Source organism: Tupaia chinensis, unplaced genomic scaffold, assembly GCF_000334495.1.
Source record: "Tupaia chinensis unplaced genomic scaffold, TupChi_1.0 Scaffold000251_1, whole genome shotgun sequence".
Lineage (NCBI taxonomy): Eukaryota > Metazoa > Chordata > Mammalia > Scandentia > Tupaiidae > Tupaia > Tupaia belangeri.
Window position 1 is genome coordinate 773303 of NW_006159731.1, and position 22298 is coordinate 795600.

Sequence of the window (22298 nt, forward strand, 5' to 3'; positions counted from 1 at the left end):
CGTGTCAAATTAAAATGAATGAATGAATAAATTAAATAAATATTTTTTAAAAGAAAAATACCTCAATTTTTACTTCACTCATTCATTTAACAAATTTAAGCACACACCAATGTGCCAAGGACCATTGCAGGTGCTAAATAATACTGAACAATGCTTAAAATAACAAAATTTCTGTCTTAAAGGATGTTAGAGTCTTGATGAAATTTAAAGTGTAATTATAAATAAATTCTATAAAGTTATTCCACAGTAGGTATAATTCAGTCCCCTACTCTCCTAGAATTAAATGAGTCTATAGGCAAACCAGAATAAAGTTACATTGATCACCTAGACTGGTAATGAGTATTACTTCACACTAAACCTGATACTAGAAAATATAAAATATTTTTAGCAGGAAAACAATTCCGTTTACATAAAGCAATTACAGAGCAATATGACAATGTAGGTGTCTAAATTAACTTTATTTTTATGATAGTAGTTTTAACTTTTAGGTTATTAAAAAGGGCCAGCAGATAGCATGGTGGTTAAGGCAACTGAATTCTCATCCAACAGGGTTCGAGTCCCAGACTCGGTGGTTTTAAAATCATGCCGGGTACAGGTGTATGCATGCCCTAAATCCTGGAACAGAGAAGGAGAGGTTGCTTTATGTCCAATTCCCCCAAGGTGGTGATTTCTTATCTTCCCTCTCCTCTCTCGTAAGTACAAAAGCCCTTTAGAAAAAAAAAAAAAAAACTCTAAAAAAAATTGAGAATGACATGAATCTTATATACATAATACTGAGCCATGTGGTTTGTTATTTTAAGATCACAGAGTCTGTCATTTCTGCAAAATATCTGCTCGTAACAATAAAATAAAAAGAAAAGAAGAAAAGAAAAAGTCCACCCTAAATCTGAATACTCCATTCTGAGACCAATCCACTGAAAGGATTATTATTTTTTTTTTTGAGAATTATTTTATTTATTTTTTTCACATGAGTTTTGCCAGAGAAAGGTAGGGGGTGGTGGAGGAAGAAGGGCCATGTCCAGGACTTGAACCACGGTCGGTCAGGTGGGAATTCCTACGCCTTAACCACCACACTACCTGCTGGCCCCCATATTACTATTTTTTAAGTGTTTAAGGCTATCATGGAGCCAGCCTGTGGAGTGATGGTTATGTCATCTGGATGTCAACATACCTTGCCATACAGTGGAAGTCCAGGACCTAACGACTTTAAAGACACATCAGGGGTGGGTGCATGCCGAAAATCCCAACAGGATGAAGAAATAGAGAAGAGACTGTGGCATGACCACATCCTGTTGGGAGAGGAGCTTTCTCCCTTTCTCACACAGACACCCACTGGCAAAGAAATAAACAACAACAACAAAAAAACAAACACAGCCCAGCCTCAGTGGTACACACAGTAGCATACTACACTGCATTGCCAGAAGCTACATGGTGGACTACAGATTCAGATTCCAAATTAATCTGAAAACATGCATATACCCAGATCCTGAAGAGCTATAGGTAGGGCTGAGGGATTACATACAGCACAGGACCCTACAGAGAGAGACCCTCTCATGGACACATATGCACTGGCTCATGAATAACAAACATTAAAAATACACATATCGGGGGGCTGGATGATGGAGAAGTGGTAAAACAATGCTCTGTGTAAGAGAGATCTACATAGGAAAGTAGCCATTTTCCAGCCAAAGACCTCCTTGATCACACTGGACATGCCTGTGATCCAAGCTGGCTGAAGCTGGGGGTGGATTGCAGCATAAGAAACCATTGAGTTACACACTCATGCACTGTCTCATTCATAGAGTAAATGTTCTAAAAATATACATCTTGGGGCCAGCAGATGGTGTAGTGGTTAAGGCACTAGATTCCCACATGGCCAACTACTCTATAAGTCCCAGACCCAGTGGCTTAAAACACTTCTGGTGCGTGTGCATGCATTCCCAAAATACTAAGAGGAGAACAGAAGAAAGAGGAGCATGGCAGTGAGAATTTACTCCTCACTTACTCTTGTCCCCAGCAAGCACATGCACCCTATGGCAAAAATCTCTTAAAAAAAAAAAAGAAGGAGCCAACAGGCGGTATAGTGGTTATATTGCTGGATTCCCACATGGTCAACCGTGGTTTAAGTCCCAGACCCGGTAGCTTGAAAATCACACCAGGCACATGTGCATGCATGCCCAAGATCCTGGGAGGAAACAGAGAAGAGACGGATGCATGGTCAAGCCCCAAGGGCGTAACTTCTCACTTATCCTTTCACTATCTGTCTCTCCCTCCAGCAAGCACACACACCCTAAGACAAAAATCTCTTTAAAAAAAATAAATAAAAACTCATTGAGACAACTGAACATCTATGTGAGAAAGGGATAATAGGTACTCTCACACCTCACAAAATAATTGCATAAACAATGTAAAAAGAAAAAAAACTAAGTTTCTGCCCTTTAAATGGCACCACTGAGGTTTAAAGAAAAAAAAAAAACTGGGAACCAGCAGATAAGAGTAATGGTTTCATCACTGGATTCCGACAGTAGTCAACCACACACTGGGCGCATGTGTGCATGTCCCCAAAATCCTGTGAGGAAAATGGATTGTGGTATGGCCACCCCCTGGGGGGTTGATTTCTCTCCTTCTGTCTCTCTCTAGTGAGTGCATGTGCCCTATACCAAAAATCTCTCTTGGGAAAAAAAAAAAAAAAGGAGATAACTCATAAAATCGAAGAAAATACCTGCACATCAAATACATAGATTCATATGGCAGATGGCATAATGGTTACAACGCTGGACTCCCACGTGATCGCCCACAGTTCTAGTCCCAGACCCAGCAGTTTGAAACTCATGACAGGAATGTGTGCATGCAAGCACAAAACCCTGAGGAGGATGGAGAGGGGAATGTGGCATAGCCATCCCTGGGAGGTGATTTCTTGCTGTCTCTGTTTCCAGCAAGCACACACACCTTATAGCAAAAATCTCTTTAAAATAGCAGAGAGAGAGAGAGACATATGCAAAATATATAAAGAATTCTTAGAACTTAAGAGAGAATACAATTTAAAAATGACTCAAGTATTTAAATAGGTATTCCTCCCAAAACCAATATAGTCTTAATATATAGTTCAGAGACCAGTAGTTGGCGTAATGGCTATTTCACTGGACTCCCACGTAGTTGAGCATGGTTCAAGTCCCAGACCTGGTGGCTTAAACTCACACCAGGGTCATGTGCATGTGTGCGTGCCCAAGATCCTGAGAGGAGAATAGAGGAGAAGGCATTGCGATGTGGCCATCCCCCCGGGGGGATGATTCCTCACTTTCCGTCTCTCTTGTCTTTCTGTTGAGTGCACGTGCCCTATAGCAAAAACCTCTCAAAAAAAAAAAAAAGTATATATATGTATATGTATATGTATATGTATATGTATGTGTGTGTGTGTGTATATATATATATATGTATGTGTGTGTACATACGTGTGTGTATATATATTTCATAAGTACACGAAAATTTATATTGTCCTAATAATATACAGTCAGTAAACACATGAAGATGCTTAGTGACTAAGGAAATTTAAAAACCACAAAATATAAAAATGAACAAAAAGTTAATACTTCATACCCACTACAATGGCTACAATCAAAAGTGGTGATGAGAATATGAACCTTCTATATTGTTGATGGGGACAGAAAGTGATACAGTTTTATGCCCTCATTTAAATTTATTTATCTAGGAAAATAATTTAACAGCTTGTCAAAATGTTGAACACAAAGATACTATATATCCAGCAATTCAAGTTCTAGGAAAAGCAAAAATCTCTCTTAAAAAATAATCCTGGGAACCAGCAGTTTAGCGTAATGGCTATGTCGCTGGACTCCCACGTAGTCGACCGCGATTCGAGTCCCGGACCCGGTGGCTTAAAACTCACGCTGGGCAAGTGTGCATACGTGCCCAAGATCCCAAGAGGAGAATGGAGGAGAAGGGACTGCGGCGTGACCATCCCCACTGGGGGGTGATTTCTCGCTTTCTGTCTCTATGTCTCTCTGACAGGCGAGCGCACGCGCCCTATAGCGAAAAACCTCTCCAAAAAAAATATCCTTTGGACAGGCAGTTGGTGTAATGGCTATGTCCCTGGACTCCCGTGTAGTCAACCACAATTTGAGTCCGGGACGTGGTGGCTTAAACTCATGCTGGGCACGTGTGTACGCGTGCCCAAGATCCTCAGAGGAGAACGGAGGAGAAGGGATTGTGGCGTGGCCATCCCCCCTGGGGGGCGATTTCTCACTTTCTGTCTTTCTGTCTGTCTCTGTCTTTCTGGTGAGCATATGTACCCTATAGCAAAAACCTCTCCAAAAATAATAATAATAATAATAAAATTTAAAAAAAAAACCTTGTATATGAATATTCATGGCAGTATAACATACAATAGTCAAAAAGTGGAAACAACTGACAGCAATCGATGAACAAAAAGTTGTCAAGCTGGGCCAGCCTAGCACTAAGCTAAGAAAGCCAGATCCCACAAGGCTAAGTGCATGGTTTGAATCCAGACCTTGACAGCTTAAAACACAAGCCAGGCCAGTGTCTACATGTGTCCCAAATCCCAACAGGATGGACAAATAAAGAAAAGGAGCTTGTGGCATTGACCTCACCTCACTGGAAGGAGGGAGGGAGTGGGCTTTCTGCCCTTCCCTCTTCTTCCGCTATCAGTGCACACGTCTCTGGTAAATTTTTCAAAAGTGAAACAGGGGCCGGTAGGAGGCTTAGTGGTTAAGGGGCTGGATTCCTGTATAGTCAACCATGGTCCTATGGCTTGAAAATCATCCCAGGCAAATTCAATAATATAAGGAGGAAAATGGGAATAAGGGACGGTAGCCACATCCCACTAAGGGGATGATTTCTCATATTCCCCCCTCCTCTCTCTGTCAAGTCATGTGCCCTATGGCAAAAACAAAAAACTGGTACGGCCATACAGTGCATATTTAGAAATAAAAACATAAGAATGTATCACATATGCTATGATACTAATGAACCTTGAAAATCTATGCTTTGTGTAAAACAACAGGTACCAGCTAATGGCATGGTGGCTTAGGCAGCTGGATCCCACATGGTCAACTGCACAGTTAAAGACCTGAACCTCGCTTACAAGACACACTGGACATGTGTGTCTCACATCCTGAAAGGAGAATAAAGTAGAAGAGATTACAGTACGGCAATCCCACTGGGGATAGATAGAGAGGGTGCTTTCTCTCTTTCTTTGGCTATCTCTGTCACTGTCTCTGTTTCCAGCAAGTACATGTACCCTAAGCAAATGTAAAAAAAAAAAAAAAGAAAAAAAAAAAGAAAAACTGACACAGATGACATACTGTGTGATGGCCATCATATCAAATATCCGTAAAATGTAAATCTTACGGAAAGAGAAAGTAGACTAGTCATTCTGAAAGACAGAATGTGAAAATGATGAATAAATGTAAATGGACCTTGGTTTCTTTGGGGGTTATGGAAATGTTAAAAAAAAAATTAGACTGTTTATCACAATCTCACAACTCTAGATATGCTAACATTATTATTATTATTCATCCATATGCTTATGACAGGTCAACTTTATGAACTGAATCTCAATAGAACTCTTTATGAAATAAATCATACATGAGTTTTATAACATCAAAATCCTAAATACAAAAAATGCCAGAGAGAAAAATAAAAATAAACACTAACCTGTGTTCTGCCTCAAGTGAACTTGAAAGAACATCAGTTTGTGGGAAAGTTGAAGACCGAATGATCTGCTGGGTAATCACTGAGGCATTGCCATTCTCTTGAGGAATTTCACTTTCATCAAAGTTTCTATTTATATCCCTTTCTTGGTGAGTACTATTGCTGTTATGCAAATTAAATGAGTCGTCATCCTGATGATAAGAGAGTTAAAAAAAATTTTTAAGTAATACAATTTTTTACAAATTTTAATAGATCCTAACTACGTATTATTTCCACTGAGAATACATATGTAATACTCATAATCATTAAATTTAACATACATTCTCACTACAAGGGAAAACTAAACTGGGAAGCGTATCTAAAGATCTCTGGTCTTAATTATTCACATCTATTCAAAGGCAAAATCAAAAGGATAAAGATGGGCGAAATGAGAAAAGGTATATAAACAAAAATTTTTTAAATCTAGTTTTGCATAGGGATCGGGAATAAAAATAATCTAGCTTACAAAAGAAGTCATTATATTATTTATGCAAATAGCTAGCATTATCTTTCAAATGAAACTTTTATTGGAGTTTATTCTAAGTGTTATATATTCACCTAATATTTCAAGGACATATTAATTCAAATCAAGAATTACTTCAAATCCAATTACCTTTTCTGAGCCAGCATGGCTTTCATCTTCATGTTCCTCTTCTACTCTGTCCCTTTTTAATGCTTTCAAAAATTCACTCTTCTTATCAGTGCGCATTCGTGTAAGTTTGGTTAGACGAGGCTGCTGATTAAGTTTGTCAACAGGCGAAGAGGAATTTGAGCGATTACACTAAGAGGAAATTCAGAAATGCTGATACTTACATAGTCAGGGGAATTAACTTCAATATAAGGTTCCAAACTATCACAGTTTTCTATTCTACCTTGACTGATACAAATTTGACTTTAAGGTATATTTCAAAATCTGTTTCTCCAATACCCAGATCAAATAAAATATATTTAATCAAAATAATTTCCTTTCCTTGAATATTTTCTTGAACCACATTATTAAATTAATTAAGCTACAGTTGAGTTATTCATTGTTTTGATAAGCAATATTACGGGTCACATTGTGAACCACTTGACAATCGTACTTCAGAGCTTATTTTATTATTTAAAATACTGTACCATACACAAGAAGTATGTTACTCTTCTCCTCTGTGTATATGTAATTTACCATAAACTCTGATATTTGAAATGTTATATACTAGAAGGCCACTTATATTTACTGTTTCTCTATTTTATATACAAAGTCAAAAATAATTTTCTTAAAAAAAAAAAAAACAACCTGTATTTTCTTAATTCATAACAGTGTATGTGCACACATGTATGAGTGAAAGGAGTACCCTCCACAGGGTCTGGTCACACTACACTCCCCTTTCTCCAGTCCTCCAGCCTGCCAGATCCTGGACACTTGCATGTGTATCCAGCAAGTTTCAGACTGACCTCTTACATTCACTGTTAAATTATCAGATTAAAATGCTAAATTCCTCAGAAAATATTTTTAATGCCATACCTCTTTCACTGAATTTGTTGATGTACTAAAATTCTTCCCAGTTGATTTAAAAGCATTAAAGTTGCCAACACCATATGTAGACTCATGAGGAAAAGAAGTCCCAACTTTATTTTCTTTAGTTTGGCTTTTCCATTGTGTAGGCTAAAGAATAATACACAAACATTGATGACTATCAAAAACAGATTACTGAAGAGAGAAAGAGAAAATGAACAACACAAAATGAAGGTAACTACACTGGCTCATAAAAACAATTCTTTTTTATATTACTTGTTCATCAATTCTATACGGTGTGTGCGCTCACCAGAGTGACAGAAAGAGGGAAAGTGAGAAATCACTTCCTAGGGAGGTGGTAATCCCTTTCCTCCGTCCTCCTACTCAGGCTGAGCAGACACATAACTGTTCTCGGTGTGTCAAACTACTGGGTCCAGGACTTGAACAGTGGTTAGCCATGTAATTTTACAACACCTTAACCATCACACCACTTGCTGACCCTGTCTCTTTCTTTTCTTACAAATAAAATGAAAGCTTAATATTATTCAGATAAAAATATCCAATTGGGGCCAGCAGATGGTATGCTAGTTAAGGCACTGGATGACTGACTTACCAGTCTCAGTCCTGGACCCCACAGCTTAGGAAAAACATACCAGGTACATGTACATGTGTGCTCAAAATTCCAAAAGAATGGAGACTGGATTGAGACTGGTCATCCCTCTTGGAGATTGATTTCTCTCTCTTTCTCTCTCTCAAGTGCCCAATGGCAAAATTCTAAAATAAATAAACTTAATTTCCTTTCACTTGTTAAGAACACACATGTGAGTCTCTAAAACCTAAAACTGAGCACCACACAAAACAACATTATATATTACAACTCTAACCATTTAAAACTTACCTTTGTAGGTGGTGCAGCAGGTTTAGGGACTAAGCCTTTATAAACACTTGGACCAGTTCCATTCTTAACTGGCTGTGACTGAAGATTTCCTACTACTGGGAATCCAGATAGCTGTAAGTCTTTTGTGTTACCTTTCTTAATGACCAGCATCCTTGGGGCTCTAGATTTAGGATTCGGAGGATATTCTGCATAAATAAAGCACGAGCAAGAGTTACACAGTTTCAAATTTTAACATTTAAACCACCAAAACAACAGTATATTCCAAATCTTGTTTATTTTTCAAATGTCAGATGATTCCTGGGTAAAATAATTAAGCTAAATAAATATAAACTACATTCCAGCTTAAGAAATAAAACACAATTCCACAGACTATAGTAAAAACTGAACAATTACCAAGTAAATAGATGAACTCTGCTAAATGGCCCAAAATGGTACCCGATAAAACCAAGAGTAACTACATTCTAACAGGTTTTTCATTCACTTATAAACAACTGCAAATGATTCTTAACAGTTAGAATATAAATATATTTCTGCTTTCTCCTTCTCCACTTAGAAAAGAAAATAATTTTTCTGTTCTTTTTAATTCTTTCTAATCCATTCCATTTTATTGGTATAAAGCTAACTGCCAATAAACAAGGAACTACACTTCCATTTCTAAATATGTTATGACTAATACAGAAGAGAATACTACTGGGTCATCATAAAAGTCATGACGTATTTTTCCATGTTATTCTATGCAAAAATGCATCATGACTTTTCTGACAACCCATTATTTTCACAATACCAATTCACTGAATATCTACCAACCATCAAACTACATTTGAAAGTATTGTGTGAGGTGCAGAGCAACGAATTCAATCCTGGCTTCTGAAAGCAGTACTAGGAAAAGTAACTGCTAAATGCAAGCTTTTCTCAAGACTACCACAGTTACTAAAAATATAAAACACTAAAGTTCAATTGATGTGTATATGGGATCAAAGGGGTGCTATGCACAACTATTGCAGTGAAGTATGTCTTTTTTCTTCACAAAAACTGAAATCATCCATTTCATAGTTGGAAAGTTTAAAGTAAGAGAATTAACCCAAAGAGATAAGTCCCAGAAAATCTAAATTCTATTAGCTCTGTGTATTCAGATATGACCCTATTTGGTAAGGTGGATGTCTGTGATGATGCCCTACACCTCAAGAAACTAAACCAAACTTCCTACTGGATCATCTCAAACACGAACTTAAGGATTCCTCACGGAACCTAGAGAGATTCTCAGATTCACCTGAGGATTAAAACTCTCCAAAACATAAAGCTGGTAGGGTGCAATTCACCTGCTGAAATGCTGAAGAATCAGGGAGCAAGGGCCTAGAACTTCCCAGAAATTTAAACCTATGCTGATCTAATAGGACAATTATCCCAACTCCTTGGTTGCCTAAAAAGGCCCAAAATGAAAGACTAAGAAAGGAATATTCAGACACATGAGGACACAAAATTATTAGGTTGTTGGGAAAAATCATTCTGTGTTTTTCTATGCAAAAATGCATCATGTCTGTCCCTATGACCCAATATATCATAAATGTAGTTTTTCTGAAGATATTACACAACGAAAAACAAAAAAAAGAAAACTCTAGAACTTCAGAAATAAGTATTATATTGTAATCATTACTTTAAATAAACAGATTATAGTATAAACAAAATATAAGTTTGTTGAAATAATAAAGTTTAAGAGAAAAATCTTAGCCTGGAACTCAAAATCAAAATTAAATGAAACCTAGGAATCTGAGGAATGACTGATGTTGGGAAATGCAAAAAGTAGTAGGAATTTGCAAGGTCTTATCTAATCCAGGTTTTGAAGCAGGGGCCAGTTTTTATCAGTATAACACAAATTAAGTTTAAACATCATGGATGAAGATATCTAGGTTAACATGGCTGAGAAAATACACAGGTATATCTTCTTTCCCTTCTACATTCTTACATGAAAATGACTTTAATAGAAGAAGAAACCAAATACAGTAGTACATAAAAGGAGTAATCAACAGGGAATGATCTCAATGTACATTTCTGGAAGAAGGAAAAAACTTCAACGCAAAGAAACCTAACAGAAGAGGGCTCTAATCTGTCCTATAGCATCTTAAGACAAAATGGACATGGAGATATCAGATACCACAATGACAGAAATAAAACTTCAGACAAAAATGATTAAAAGAAAATTAAAAACAGGATAAGGACTCATCTGTATATTATATTCTGTGTATCTGTATGCTGTATTCTGTATATCTGTATATTATATCCTGTGTAAACTACTGGGTCATTGGAGAGTCATAACACTTTTTTTTTTTTAATCTATATTTAGTTTTGACTAGAGAGGGAAACAGTGAGAGTGAGTGAGTGAGAAAAAATGTGAAAGAGAGAGAGAGAGAGGCAAAGTGAGAAAGCAAGCTGCCAGGTCTGGAACTCAAACTGCGGCTGGCCATGTGGTAGTCCAGCACCTTTGAACACCACACTATCTGCAGGTCCCAGTCATGACACATTTTTGCATGGAAAAAAACAGCATTACTTTCCTGACAACCTAATAAACTTGCCCATATAAGAAAATGAAAGTGTCCCACTGAAAAAGGTTGCAAATAACTGTAATCCCAGCTGTTTGGGAAGCTGAGACAAGTTGAACATGAGTTCAAGTCTAGCCAAGTAAACATAGGGAGACATTGTCTCTCAAGAGAAAGAAAAAGGGGGCTAGCAGGTGGCATGGTAGACTCCCATGTGACCGACCACAGTTTGAGTCTCAGACCCAGAGGCTTGAAACTCATGCCAGGTGTGAGTGTGTGTGTGTGTGTGTGTGTGTGTGTGTGTGTGTGCGTGCTTGCGTGCGCGAGTGCCAAAAATCCCAGAAGGAAAGGGGGTTGTGATGTGGTCATCACGTGTGTGTGTGTGTGTGTGTGTGTGTGATTTCTGGCTTTCTCTTTCTCATGAGTTCACATGCCCTACTGCAAAAAAATCTCTCTCAGAAAAAAGAAAAAGAAAGAAAGAAAAGAAAAAAGAAAGTGCTCAGGGGCCACCAAGTGGTGTAGTAGTTAGGTGCTGGAGTGCCGGACTCCCACATAGCTGAATACGGTATGAGTCCCAGAACTGTCAGCTTAAAAATCATGCTAGGCATGTGTGTGCATGCCCAAAATTCCAGAAGGAGACTGGAAAAGAGACTAAAGGATGACTATCCAGGGTGATCTCATTTTTCTTCTCTCGGTGAGGCTAGTGCATGCACCCTATGGCAAAAACCTTTTTTTAAAAAAAAGCTTGTACTAATAAAAAAAAACCCTAAAATTAATAGTGATGGTATTACTAATAGGTCAAACTTAATTTGAATTATCATATCCATGTTACACTATTCATAAATTAGCTCATCTATTCATAAATTATCTCTACAAATTCCCCTGAAACAAATTTTCCAAGTTAAGCATTGTAGCTCTTTAATTCAAATATTATACACCTACTTCATCAATTGGTAAACTATATAAAAAAGAACCAAACTGTTACTGTTTTCAAGAGAAAATTCACATAAAGAATGAAGACCTTAACACCTGCATAAAAGAAGTAGAAGGATATATGACCTCAGTGACTTTCTGCTATAAACCACATTTATTACCTTAAGCTCATCTAGGAAGGTATTCGGATATTCAAATTGAAGTTCAAAACACCTAAAGGTAAATGTGAGTTTTCTGTTTTCATATAATAATTTCCCTTGATTCTACAAAAAACAGTTATCTGATAATAATGGGCTTTAAGTATTATTCAACTGTCTTGTTATTCTTGCTCTCCTATTATCTACGAATAGTTAGTTTTATTCCTTAAATACAAAGAAGAAGGGAAGTAGCCAATTCATCAGAAGACAAAACAGAATTAAAATACTGCCACATAAAATACAAAGTAACCTGTCCATAAGTGTAATTCAGAACTAACATCTGATTTACTAATTCTCTCTTCTGTCTTCAACCACTCTTCTATAAAGCTACTTTCTTCACATAACATTTTTTTTTTTTTTGAGAGGTTTTTGCTATGGCGTGCGTGCGCTCGCCAGACAGAGAGACAGAAAGCAAGAAATCACCCCCCTGGGGGGATGGTCACACCGCAATCCCTTCTCCTCCATTCTCCTCTCAGGATCTTGGGCACACACGCACAAGCGCCCAGCGTGAGATTTAAGCCACCAGGCCCGGGACGCGAACCACGGTCGACTACGTGGGAGTTCAGTGACATAGTCATTACACTAACTGCTGGTTCCTACACATAACATTTCTGACTCAGTCATTATATTAACTACTTCGTTCTTTGGTCTACCACTTGGAAATTCCTTTTATCTTTTTTCCTTTTAATAGATCTGTTAACTAGTTTTCACTTACTAGATTTGAACATTTCATCAAGCCATATGCAACATGATTGAGAACTTTACATAGTAGGTAATTAACCTTTACAATGCTTTTCTCACAGATGAGAAAATGCACTGAGATAAACAGATTAAGTACTATCTAAAATGTACATAACCAGTAAGTAAAACAAAGAATTTTAAGGGGACCACCGGGTGGCGTAATGATTAAGGCTCTGGACACTTCCACAAGGCTGACCACAGTTCGAGTCCCAGACCTGGTAGCTTGCTTTCTCACTTTCTCTCTTTCTCTCTCTCTCTCTCTCTCTCTGGGTAAAATTTAAATAAATGAATGAATAAATAAAATTAAGTAAATAATTCTTTAAAGAAAAAAAAGAATAGAAAGAATATCAGGGCCCAGATATACCTGATTTCAAAGCTAATGCTCTTAACCACTCCACTACTATATAAAGTAAATATTAATGTATTCCTATGCCAGGTTATTTCAAAATGTCTACTATCCTCAACTTAAAAATACTGATAAGTTTATAATGAATATTATTGATAAGGGGCTTATCTGTGGTACCAAGTAATGCCAAGGTCACCATCAAATCAATCCCAATTACTAATTTAGTTTCCTCACTGTCTTTACACAACAGTCAAATTTAATGTGTAAACAAAGCATACAGTCAAGCAAGGAGTAAAAAGCATTTGGAGTAATCAAGTTTTTAAATTAGAACTGAAGACAACACTTGGTCACCTAAGATAATATACTAATACCAAACTCAGGGACTATACCAGAAAGAATTTAAACTTCTTTGTTTAAAAAAAAGATTTAATTTTTATTTATTATTATTATTATTTAATTTCCTATAGGGCACACATGCTCATGAGACAGAGAAAGAAAGCAGGCCACCAGGTCTGGGACTTGAACTGTGGTAGGCCATGTGGGAATCCAGTGTCTTAACCACCATGCCACCTGCTGGTCCCAAGTAATTTAAACTTCTACTGTAAATATTAATTTGAATACAGAAAAATAATCTGTTTAAGATTTTTATAAAGATTTGGGTATCTTTCCATTAATAAGGTATTTGACATTTCCTATATAAAAGAAATAGGTTTAAAAAGTTTTATTGTTATTCCTGCTCTCCTGATTATCTATGAATACACTTTGCAGGGCCAGCAAATGGCATGGTTAAGATGATGGACTCCCACATGGCCACAACAGTTTGAGTTCTGGACCCAGAGGCCTGAAAATCAAGTTGGACACATGCACACATGTACCCAAAATCCCAAAAGCATGAAGGAGAAGGAATTATGTCATGGCTATTCCCTTGAAGGAAGATTTCTCATTTTACTTCTCTCTGTTGAACACACACGCCCTATGGCAAAAATCTAAAAAAATAAAAACACTTTTCAAATGTAATTAACTTCAGGAACAAACAAGTAGATACAATTCTAATTTTGATCATATAAAATGTACCTGTCTCAAACCTATTCAACCCTTTAATTTTCCATTCTACATCCTGAACATGTGTTACATTACGTTTTCTTCTTATGTTAAAATTTTAATAACTGCTTTCTTGTAAGAAAGCCAAAGAAGGAAAGTGGAATCATTAGAATATGTACACAAAAAAACTATGTAACAACAGAAGAGTGCCAAGGAAACTGGAGAAAGATTATTCCCATTCTTTACTTTTGTTTATCAAAGTTTCTAAGAATAAGTACACTTGTTTTCTTCATAACTACTGGGTCATTCAAAAAGTAATGACATTTTTTCTGTTTCTCTATGCAAAAACACATCATGACGTTTCTGATGACCCAATATTTCATTCAATGCAGTTATGCCACTCAATCTGTATGCTTACAGCTAATATAGCACTTTAATTCTCTGAAAAACAACCTATATTATAAACTAATCACCAATTTGCTTTCAGAGACTAAACAGAACAACAACAACAAAAAACTAACTCTTACACTCCTTACTGTATCAAACATAAGGAAAAATCAGGGAAGTTCAACAAATTATCAAGGGAATTTTTGCTGAGTTAAAATGCACTATATTTAAGTTAACTACTAATGACAAAATTTCTCACTATTTAATATCCCGAGCACTAAATGTTTAACTCTGCCAGTAATATGCTGCTGGCATACTGGACCACTAACATAAAAACAGCTAAAAGAATTTCTGAAAATACACAAGTCAACAGTAATAATTACATCTCTAGTCACATACAAATACTTAAATACTCATTACTCCCAAATAATTCAATCACATAACTGAATTACTTAAAAATTCTCAGACACAATAAAGTACCCTGAATTCCTATTTCAGTTTTAACTTATTAAGAACATACAGATAAGTACTTAATAGCCATTAACCTTATGCACAAAGAGCTGTGATCCTGGTAAAGATAAAAAACACCAGAAGTCACAGATAAAAGCTGCAGGAAGGTGTTTCCAATAAAGCCAACTAAGTTTTAAGTGCAATTAAACTTACATAACTATTGTAAATAGCTTATTTTCCCTCAAGGAGATTTTTAATTGAGATGTTCAGGCTCTGTCAATTTCTGTTCCACAGTACAGTTTTGGTGACAATTTTTTTCTTCTTTTTATACAGATTACATTTCATTAGTAAAGTTTTACTTACCTGGAAGGAAGTAGCACTAGAAAAGTTCTACTGATGTCTTTCCTAAAATTCTGTCCTCTTCCTCAGGAACATAGCTATTTTAAATGTTGCAATGGGGAAAATACTTGGGAATTCAGGGGGGAAAGTGAGAGAGGAATAGTGAAGTGTGATACAATGATTGTTTCATTGTATTCCTATGGGAAGTACTGGGAATTTAACAATTAACCATGCCACAATGAACCATTTTTGTTTTTTAAATGCAGAAACAATTCTTAGTTTACCTAAACACAATGAAGAGTAAGTAAATCGTCCTTTTAAACATCTTTTCAACTAGTACTCAAAATCCTTACACCAACCAATCCTGGAACAGTAAAACCAAAATCTTTATATCGATACATTTTCATCTCATTATTTTCAACGATGTCTTTGTCTTCAAATCATTTCAAGATTAGTAACCAACTGAGGATCAGTACCAATAGCATCTATAGGTAATTTTATATGACAAATGCTGACTGACACTCTATAGATTATTTTGTTTACTTCCATTCTAACCAAGTCAAAATTATTTCTACTTTCTTAGCGATTCTAATTAACACCTTCCAGGTGGTTCTTATATTCTTATGCAATAAGCTGTTCCCAGAAAAACTGAATAATAAGGAAACATACCTAAGAGAGGAGCTTGGGAGATTTTTTTGGTTGGGTATGTGTGTGTCTGGGCGTGTAGGCCTGGGGAGAGTGGTAGAAATACTAATTTGCAATACAGAAAAAACAATGCCATTCACATGGTTCTAATAAAAATGTCTAACGACCCCCACCCCCACCCTCAAAATGCCCTTAAATAAAGAGGGAGATCAAAAGAAAACAAAATAATTCCCCAGATTTCACCCCATAAATACAATTTAAAAAATAGCACAGGAAGTGGCAAAGTTTAAAATAATGCCTTTGTTAGAACTAGTATGCTGTCATGAGCCACAATCCTTGTTTTAATAAGTTGATTTTTCAATAGAAAAATACAAATGAACATGGGTACAAGTTACAAACATGATTAAGTACCTTTGAATTTGGTTTCAAATAATTAAATAGATTTTCAGGTGTCAAATCTTTACATTATAAAGTTTTCCATTATTTTAAACTTCACTTAACTGTCTAATTTGTACATATGAGTGCAGTTTAATTTTTTCTAACATGTTATATTAAATTCTCAGTAGTTTTAAAGAAAAGGGAGCTATTACCAGAAAACCACTCGTTCAGCTCTGAAAGAGGCATATTTCAAATATAGACTAGTTCCATAGGCAAGTTTAACAATGATTTTTTAACAGTCTATAAATAACCATTTTCATAGGTAAAAAATGATTAATTTTTTGTCACACTATGATCAAAAACACTTGTATTTCCAGTTAACTAAGTTTCAACTAAGTTAAAAGCTAAGGTTTTTTTGATTCTTGAAACTATCAAGCTACTCTCAAAAATGGTATCAAGTCATAAGATTAATTTATATTCATTTTTAAAACTTATATTCAAGCTGTACATACTTAAGGCTGTTAATGTACAACACAGAGTTCAAGTCAAACTCCTTGTCTATCTCAACCTCAAATCTCTTTTTAATGTGTAGCTTAGCACATCAAAAACAGATATTTAAAAGATGAAGTCTTATCTGGCCTACTCTTTATTTTAAAAACACAAATATGTGAAACCTACAAATATCATTTTGTGCCCCTCAAACAGAAATAAAAAAATTACTTACCCCACACACCTGCAGCTAATGATTTATTCTGATTTGGTTCTCTCTCATATTCAGGATTTAAAGATGGCTGAAAGAAAATGAAAATAAAAATTAAGACAAATTTTCTTTACATTTCATATCTTAAAGATAAATCTTTTAAAACCTCAAAATTATATACACACTTTGAGAAAGCCAGTTATGATCAACTCCTAACAAAGGCCACTCACAAACCCTATTTTCAATTTACTCTGCTCATTATTAAAATGTAAGTCCATACTCACTGCTAGTTGGAAAAAAACAAGGAAAGCATTTTTAATATTCTCCTCATCCAGACCAACAGATGGTTTAATGGCTACATCACTGAACTCTGATGTAGTCGACCGCAGTTTGAGTCCCAGATCTGGTGTCTTAAACTCACACTGGGCCTGTGTGTGTGTGTATGTGTGTGTGTGTGTGTATGTGCCCATGATCTCAAGAGAAGGGACTGTGGCGTGGTCATTCCCCCGGGGGGGTGATTTCTTACTTTCTGTCTCTGTCTGGCAAGCCCACGCACCCTATAGCAAAAACCTCCCCCCTACCCCATAAAAAGCTCCTCATCCATGACTATCTGAGAAAAAGATCTGAATTAATGAAAAGGGAAAAAAAAAAAAAAAAAAGCCAACTCTAAGAGAATGTGGTCTTTCCATTGGTCTGTCAAATAATCCCTTCTTAGCATAAGGTCAAGATCAAAGAAGAAATTCAGGCTATCTCCTAATTCTTCCATTAGATGAATACACTAATACTCAAAGCGAAGTCTGAACTTTTTATTTCGATAAATATGAGCATTAAAAGGGTAAATCTGAACTAATTTCGGTAGACTTGTTTTGTGGAAGGCCGCATATTGGATCTTACACATGACCAACTGTCCATTTTGTTCCCTTACCCTAACATAGCTGTCTGCTTCTGTAACCCTGCTTGTTCTTCCCATGAGAAAATAGCTTGTGCTGGCCATAAAGAAAAATGGCATCCAGGTCAACATCCTATACCTGCTACTGTCTTTCCTAACTAACCCGAAACTCTTTTGCTTAGCAATGTAACTGCTTGCATGGAAACCCCACTCCCCTCAAAAATAACTAACCTGCTTAATTCAGCTTCTGTAACTGCTTGCATAGAAACCCCTAGTAACTGACCCCCTATAAAAAAGACTATTCAAACTTCGGTTGGGGCTGCAGTTCTGACTCTCAGCCATAGAGAAAACTGCAGCCTCAGGCTGTAGTCCCTGGCCAGCTAATAGACTCTCTTTAACTTTAATCTGGCTTTGGTGGTTGTTCATTAGGTTACACTCGACAACAGTTCATTACTCTATAGAATCCTAAAGTTACCAGTGTCCTACTAGGTATTTTTTTGTAATACTTAGCAACACGGCCTGTCTCATTTAAATATAATACTTAATAAAAGTTTACTTGTATTATAAAATTCAATTTTATGGTGTCTATCGAGTGGAAAAAATAGACAACTGATTTGAAAAGGCAGAGAAATATCTAACGATACCTGCTAACAGAAAGTAATGGTAACCTTTTATTCTTCTGTTTAACTCATTACTCACCCTAAATCCAATCTATCAAAATTCTTTCTAGAAAACGCTCAACCCAAACTATTTTCAAATCCTATCTCAAAATCAATTATTTCAGCTACTCAGTTAAACCATCACTGAACTGCTGCTTCTGCTTTGTAACTAGTTTCCCTTCCCCCATCCAAGATCTAACTGGAATATTCTTTAAAAACTAGGAACCATCCCCTGGTCTAGTGACTATGGAAGGGAGATCCCACATGGTCAACTACGGTTCAAAACTCAGCCCAGGCAGCTTGAAAAACACACTGGACATGTGTGCATGCGTATTCAAATTACAACAGGATGAGGAAATAGAAGATAAGGGATTACAGCATGATTATACATTCTTTAAAGGTGTTTTCTCCCTCTTCCTTTCCTCCTCCTTCTCTCTCTAGTGAGCACAAACACCTATTGGCTTATAAATAAAATAGGGGCAGGCAGGTGGCATAGTGGTTAAAGATACTTGACAACCACATGGCCAACAATGGTTTAAGTCCTGGATCTGGTGGCTGGCTTGCTTTCTCTCTCTCTGGTCAAATTGAATGATGATGATAATAATAAAGTTAAAATAGTTATTAAAAAATAAACAAACAAACAAAACAAGGAAAACACATCGAAACACAAATACAAAAATAAAAACTGGGACCTGCTGGTGGCATGGTGGTTATGGCTGGATCCCATTGATTCACACTGCAGTTCGAGTCCTGGACCATATGGCTTGAGAAATACTCTAGATGTGTGTTCCTGTGTGCTCAAAATCCCAAAAGGAGAATGGAGTAAAATGGATTGCAGCATGGCCATCCCCTCAGAGGATACAATCTTACTTTCCCTGTATGTCTTTCTCTCTTCCTCTTTCTCCAGTGAGTGCACACCCTCTATGCCAAATATTTAAAAATATTAAAAAATAAAATCAGAGACTTTTGGTTGTCAGAAAAGTCATGACACATTTTTCGCATAGAAAAAAGAATGACTGCATGGCTTAACAGACAACCAAATGTGTTACATGACTTCATTCCAGAGAACTATCTCACTGCTTTAAACAATTCTTTACCTTGACCTGCAAAAGCCCTACTCAATTTAAACCTTTTCCTTTTACCTGAACTACTACTAGCTACCTTTTATCCATACTAACCTGACTATATCTGTTAAATAAATCTGCTCATATCTTTATTCTAGCACTTTTCCTCCCAGACTTAACCAAGTCTATTCCTTATCATGAAGTCCCAGATTAAGTTACTACCCTAGGATTGGCCCCTTTAAGGGACTAGGACAACCGAAGATTTTCTGTCCAGACTTCACCCCGCTGACCCTAAAAATCTAGCCAGGGTCAGAGTAATCCTCAAATCCCATGGAATCTTCTAAACAAAGGGAGAAAAATAGTACTCCAGACAGACTATAGATCATCTCCTTCTGCATGCCTCTTGAACACTCAGCTTTAACTTTAAAATGTAGGGGGAAAAAAATGTATAATTCCTCAAATGACCAGAAACTACTATAGAGGCACAAGAAATATGAGAAGCCAAGAAAATATCTCTCCTCCAAGGGTAATATCTCATCCTCCACAGATAATACAATGGAACTTGTGGAAATATCAGATAAAGAATTTAGAAAATCCACAGTGACAAAGCTAACAGAGATGCAAAGGAAGAAAGACAATGAACTCCAGAAGATGAAGGAGAAAAGAGAAAACAATTTCCAGGAGTTAAGGAAGTTCTTGCACGACCTGAAAGAGGAAATACACACCATAAAAAAGAATCAAACAGAACTGTTAGAGATGAAGGATGTAAAACAGGAAATCAAAACCTCCCTTGAAATTATAAAAGCAGGGGCCTCCTGAGACAGCAGTTGTCATAATGGCTATCTTGCGGGACTCCCACATAGTTGACCGCAGTTCAAGTCCCAGACCCAATGGCCTAAAAACTCATGCTGGGCACGTGTGCGTGTGTGCCCAAGATCCCGAGACGAGAATGGAGGAGAAGGGACTGCAGCATGGCCATCCCCCCGGGGGGTGATTTCTTGCTTTCTGTCTCTCTGGCAAGCGCAGGAGCCCTACAGCAAAAACCTCTCCAAAAAAAAAAACAAACAAACAAAAAACTCACCCAGGCACATGCGCATGCATACTCAAAATCCTGAGAGGAGAATGGAGGAAAAAGGATTGCAGCATGGCCATCCCCCAGGGGGGTGATTTCTCGCTGTCTGTGTCTCTCTGGTGAGCGCACATGCCCTATAGTAAAAATTTTTCCCTTTAAAAAGAAAAAAGTTACTACCCTAGAGAAGCTCTCCTAACCTCCTATATACCAAAGTTGCCACCACTGAGTCACTTTCTGTATGAATCCTATGCAAAAGTGAACTGGGTTTTCTTTTTATATCCTGACTATTCCCTCAAGAACAGAAATTCAACGAGAGTAGGCACATTCCCTGTCTTCTTTATCAATGTATTCTGAATGCCAAAAACTGCAATGGTCTCATACAGTCACTCAAATACAAAGTGAGTACAAATTAACAATGGGGATCAGCAGGTGGTATAGTGGTTAAGGCACTAGACTCTCATATGACCGACTGTGGTTGAAGTCCCAGATCTGGTGCCTTGAAGATCACTCCAGGCATGTGCATGCATGCCCAACATCCCAGCAAAAGAATTGAGGAGGGGCTGTGGCATGGTCATTACCCTGGGGTGGGCGGGGGGTGGGGGTGATTTCTCACTTTCTCTCTGGTGAGTGTACTTGCCCTACAATGAAAACCTAAAATTTAAAAAAAAAAAAAAAAAAATTAAGCCAGCATGTGGTATTATGATTAAGGGTGCTGGACTCCCAAGTGGCTGACCATAGTTCCAGCTCTGAATCTGACAGCTTGCTTTTCTCTTTCACTTTCTCTCTGCTGAGTGTATGTGCCTTACAGTAAATTATAAAAAATGAAAATATTAAAAGATGAGTAAAGTGCAAATTCTCCCTATCTATAATAGATAAGGCATGAACCACATAGCATTAGATAAGAGACTGTAGGCTTGATCAAGTTTTTGTAAAGTGTGCAGTATAATATTTAGATAAATTGTATGGCTGAATTTATAAAGTAATTATAAATTTTGCTAATAATTTTCAGTAGTAGACTTAACATTCCTAATTCTATCTGACCTAGGATAACAATTACTTTGCCTTGCCTGACCACAGAGAAACTTCTGAAAAGAGAAATAGCTGGAAAGCAGGGAGAACTATCCTGAGATCAATCTACAGGTCATATAAGAAAAATCAATTGTTAAACAAAAAGGCGTTAGCAAAATATACTTTCTAAAAGTTGGACAGTGTTTTAGAGACAGTATTATGACACACTTGCAAATAAACACTAAATTCTATGGCAATATGTTCACATTCTTGTAAGTAATAAAATTTGACGTACTATACCAAAAATTTTTAAATTTTAAAACATTACAGTGTGAGGGAGCCAGAATATGGTGTGATGGTTAAGATGCTGAACTTCCATAAGGCCGATCTTGGTTTGAGTCCCAGACCTGGTGGCTTACTTTTTCACTTTCCCTTTCTCTCTCCTTTTTCTCTCTCTGGTGAGTACATGTGCCCTATAGCAAAAGTGAATATTAATTAATTAATTAAATAAGTAATTTTTCCCCAAGAGATTTTTTGCTACAGTACTTGCCAGAGAGAGACAGGAAGCAAGAAATTACTCCCCAGAGGGGGATGGCCGTGCTGCAATCCCTTCTCCATTCTCCTCTTGGGATTTCAGGAACCTAGACACAAGCACCAGGCTTGAGTTTCAAGCCACTGGATCTGGAACTCAAACTCTGGCATCTTAACCACGACACCACTGGCTGGTCCCAAATAAATAATTGTTTGTTTTTTTTTTTTTTTGGGGGGGGGGAGGGGGGTGTTTTCTATGACGGG

The 22298-nt window shown here is 36.9% G+C and overlaps 1 protein-coding gene across 5 annotated transcripts in view; it reads right to left on the reverse strand.

Moving 5' to 3' along the window:
- GPBP1 (GC-rich promoter binding protein 1) overlaps positions 1–22298 on the reverse strand; it is a 94779-nt gene that overhangs the window by 20022 nt on the left and 52459 nt on the right. For 2 of the 5 annotated variants that reach the window (XM_006148973.3, XM_006148974.3), the window contains exons 6-11: positions 16836–16902; positions 15758–15817; positions 8121–8305; positions 7232–7372; positions 6341–6508; positions 5692–5879 (exon numbers count right to left, since the gene is read on the reverse strand). In XM_006148973.3, the coding sequence (XP_006149035.1) occupies positions 5692–5879; positions 6341–6508; positions 7232–7372; positions 8121–8305; positions 15758–15817; positions 16836–16902 (809 nt within the window). The remainder of the gene's footprint in view (positions 1–5691; positions 5880–6340; positions 6509–7231; positions 7373–8120; positions 8306–15757; positions 15818–16835; positions 16903–22298) is intronic. The other 3 variants (XM_006148975.3, XM_006148978.3, XM_006148976.3) reach the window with 3 other exon arrangements.